Source organism: Oncorhynchus clarkii, chromosome 1 (assembly GCF_045791955.1).
Source record: "Oncorhynchus clarkii lewisi isolate Uvic-CL-2024 chromosome 1, UVic_Ocla_1.0, whole genome shotgun sequence".
Lineage (NCBI taxonomy): Eukaryota > Metazoa > Chordata > Actinopteri > Salmoniformes > Salmonidae > Oncorhynchus > Oncorhynchus clarkii.
Window position 1 is genome coordinate 32,534,734 of NC_092147.1, and position 2,847 is coordinate 32,537,580.

Consider the following 2,847-nt stretch of genomic DNA (forward strand, 5'->3'; position numbering starts at 1 on the left):
GTTACAGATTCACCAAGTCTGTAACCAACAGGACCCTGAACATTTTCTACCAAACCATAAATAGTTTGTTAAATAGTTAACTAAATAGCTACTCAGACTATCTGCATTGACCCTTTTTGGACTAACAATTCTGCTACTATTTACTATCTATCCTGTTGTCTAGTCACTTCACCCCTACTTATATGTACATATCTACCTTAATTACCTCACACCCCTCCACATTGACTTGGTACTTACCCTGTGTATATAGCCAAGTTATCATTACTCATTGTGTATTTATTCCTCATATTCCTCATATTATTATTTTTTTGTTATCTGTAAGCGGAAGTAAGCATATCACTACACCTGTTGTTAACAAATCATGTGACAAATAAAATTTGATATAATTTGATTTAATTTGATTTGACTTAGAGCATAGAAATAGCATGGACCTCTTCTTCTAGATTCCAAATCAATCCTAACCCCTGCTCCCTTGGTACTGATATACAGTACATCTGAAATGATTGGATAGGTGCAAGCGATATTGCAAATAAATCAACAAGTTTATCAGAAGGCAAAGTGAAACATTTGTCATATTGCTATATCTGGACCTTTCAGATCTACAGAAGTGGCTACGGGGTGGAGCTCCATTTGGAATTCAGATTGCTTTCTGTTCAGTGTCTGTGGACTGACATGCTAACAGGCTTACCAGCTAATATCGCCACACTGTGAGCAAGAGGGAAAAGGAAAAGAATGGCACGGCAATGTGTCCGAGTAGAGAAATACAAACCAAAGGTTTTGTTTATTTTTGCATCCTTATAGCCTCCCCATAATGCTCGAAATAATACCTACAATAAGGAAAATAAAAAAAACGATTTCACTGTTTCAATTACGTCCACAGAGAAACAAGCCCAATGTCCAGACATTCATTTAATTTCAACACCACTCCTTTTTTTCTTTCAAAAGCAGATCGGTCAGCAAACCCCAGTCGTTCTGCACCACATGTCGGTATCTGTGAGGGATTACCAATAGAAGAGCTCTTACAGAGAGCAGGCAAATAACTGCTTTAATGCATCACTACATTAACCCAAAACACTACAAATGCTATTAAGAAGCATGTCGCAACCCAAGGAAAGGAAAATAAATATAAAACATAGTGCATTATGCAACTGAAATCTGCATGAAGTAATCACACCAAATCACCATTCAAAATAGCCTGTCCTTCATCTTAGCCAAGGGGACCTGGGATAAATCAAATGCAATCATACTAAATGGGTTTAGATTCAGTAACATAAAAAAGAGATGCTTTTAAAGAGACGTGCAGCTTCGCTCCGATAAACAAAGGGTTAAACCTTAGCTGCAGAAATCCACTGCAGTCTGAAAACATTTGGCTGATAGCGACTGAACAGCAAAATCTACACTCTTCTCTCCACAGCTCTCCCTCGACAAATGACTCTCTGTCTAGATTTTGCTTGGTTGTGGCTGTTGGTTTTCTTAATCTTCCAGTCTTTTATTGCAACGTTTGGCACAGTACGAATTGGTGCTTTAACAAACTTAACCTGTGGAGACTGATCTGATGTTAGGGCTTGTTGTTCTATAAACTGGTGTGGGTATAAAGGGGTTTTACTGCATTCTAAATGGTCAAAATAACAAACAGAACAGTCTTCCTCAAGACAGCTCCCTCAATCAATCATCATATAGGCTACCCCCACTGCATCTCAACATCTCTCATTTTTAAATAGAAGTTACAAGTTATTAGAAAATAGTTTAAATTGTACTTTATTTTTTTTAAATATAATCTTCCACCACCGTCCTCATAGTATATTTATTTTATATTTTTTATATTTCTATATTTATGTATAAGCATGTACAAGAGAGAAAAAAACTGTCTCTATTTTGCACTCTGTACAAAATAAAGTTACTGTCTTCTTTGTGCATTCTATTGCATGGACTGGTGAGCAGAGAGAAAAGGAGGAGAGGAAGGGGTAAAGTCAGATACATATAGAAATCCACTGAGTTAGATCCACACAGCTAGATCCACAGTAAGGCCAGCATGAGTCCCCTAGATCTGGGTCTCTTGGACCTTCTCCTTGGTGTGAGTTGGCTTAATGACGTACGGCTCTGCGATGGTACTGATGAGGCTGTGGTGCTGCTGATAATACTGGCGGCTGGAGGAGCGATGCAGGGAGTTTCCCAGGTTGTTATGGGTCCAGTGAGCCCCATAGGCAGCTCTGTCCCTGTCCCTGTCTCTGTGTCTGTCCCTGTCTCTGTGGGAGGACGATGAGGACGACGAGATGTATTCCTTATTGAAGACGGTGCTGTTGTGTTCCAGTAACATGGGCAGAGCCAGCCCAGTCTCCTCAGACCCGCTAGAACCTGATCTGGCCGATGGAACCTGGGGAAGTTCCTCGTCCATCTGGATGATCTCGATGGTCCGCGCCGCTGCCACCGTGCTCCGCTGCTGGTGCCGCTTACGCAGCTTGTAGAAGGCAATCAACATGGCAGCGGCCAGGAGTGTCACCGCAACGAAGCAGCCAATGATGATCTTGGTTGTCTTCATGACCTCATCCAGGCTGGGGGGAGGGTGTATGGGGCCACGGGCCGTGGGGAGAGATATCTGGCGGGGGGTCTGGGTGTTCTGGAGCAACACAGTGGGTGTGGAGATGAAGACGGGCTGGAACACGGAGGGCGAGGCTGGGATGGTGGGTTTGGGTTTGGGGATCTCCTCTACGGTGGGTTCCAGCACCTCCACAGTCAGTGTAGTGAAATAGGACAGGTTGGAGGTGTTGAGTTCGGCATTGCTGACATTCAGGTAGGCCGAGGCATTGGAGTTACCCGCCATATTAGTCACCATGCAGGTGTAGACGC

At 42.9% G+C, this 2,847-nt stretch overlaps 1 protein-coding gene across 1 annotated transcript in view; it reads right to left on the minus strand.

Moving 5' to 3' along the window:
- Window positions 1-632: 632 nt before the first annotated feature.
- The window catches only part of LOC139416088 (leucine-rich repeat-containing protein 4-like), a 3,475-nt gene continuing 1,260 nt past the window's right edge, over window positions 633-2,847 (minus strand). The window contains exon 1 of the mRNA XM_071164359.1: window positions 633-2,847. This exon is cut by the window's right edge and continues 1,260 nt beyond it. Within this exon, the coding sequence (XP_071020460.1) occupies window positions 2,042-2,847 (806 nt within the window). The 3' untranslated portion in view covers window positions 633-2,041.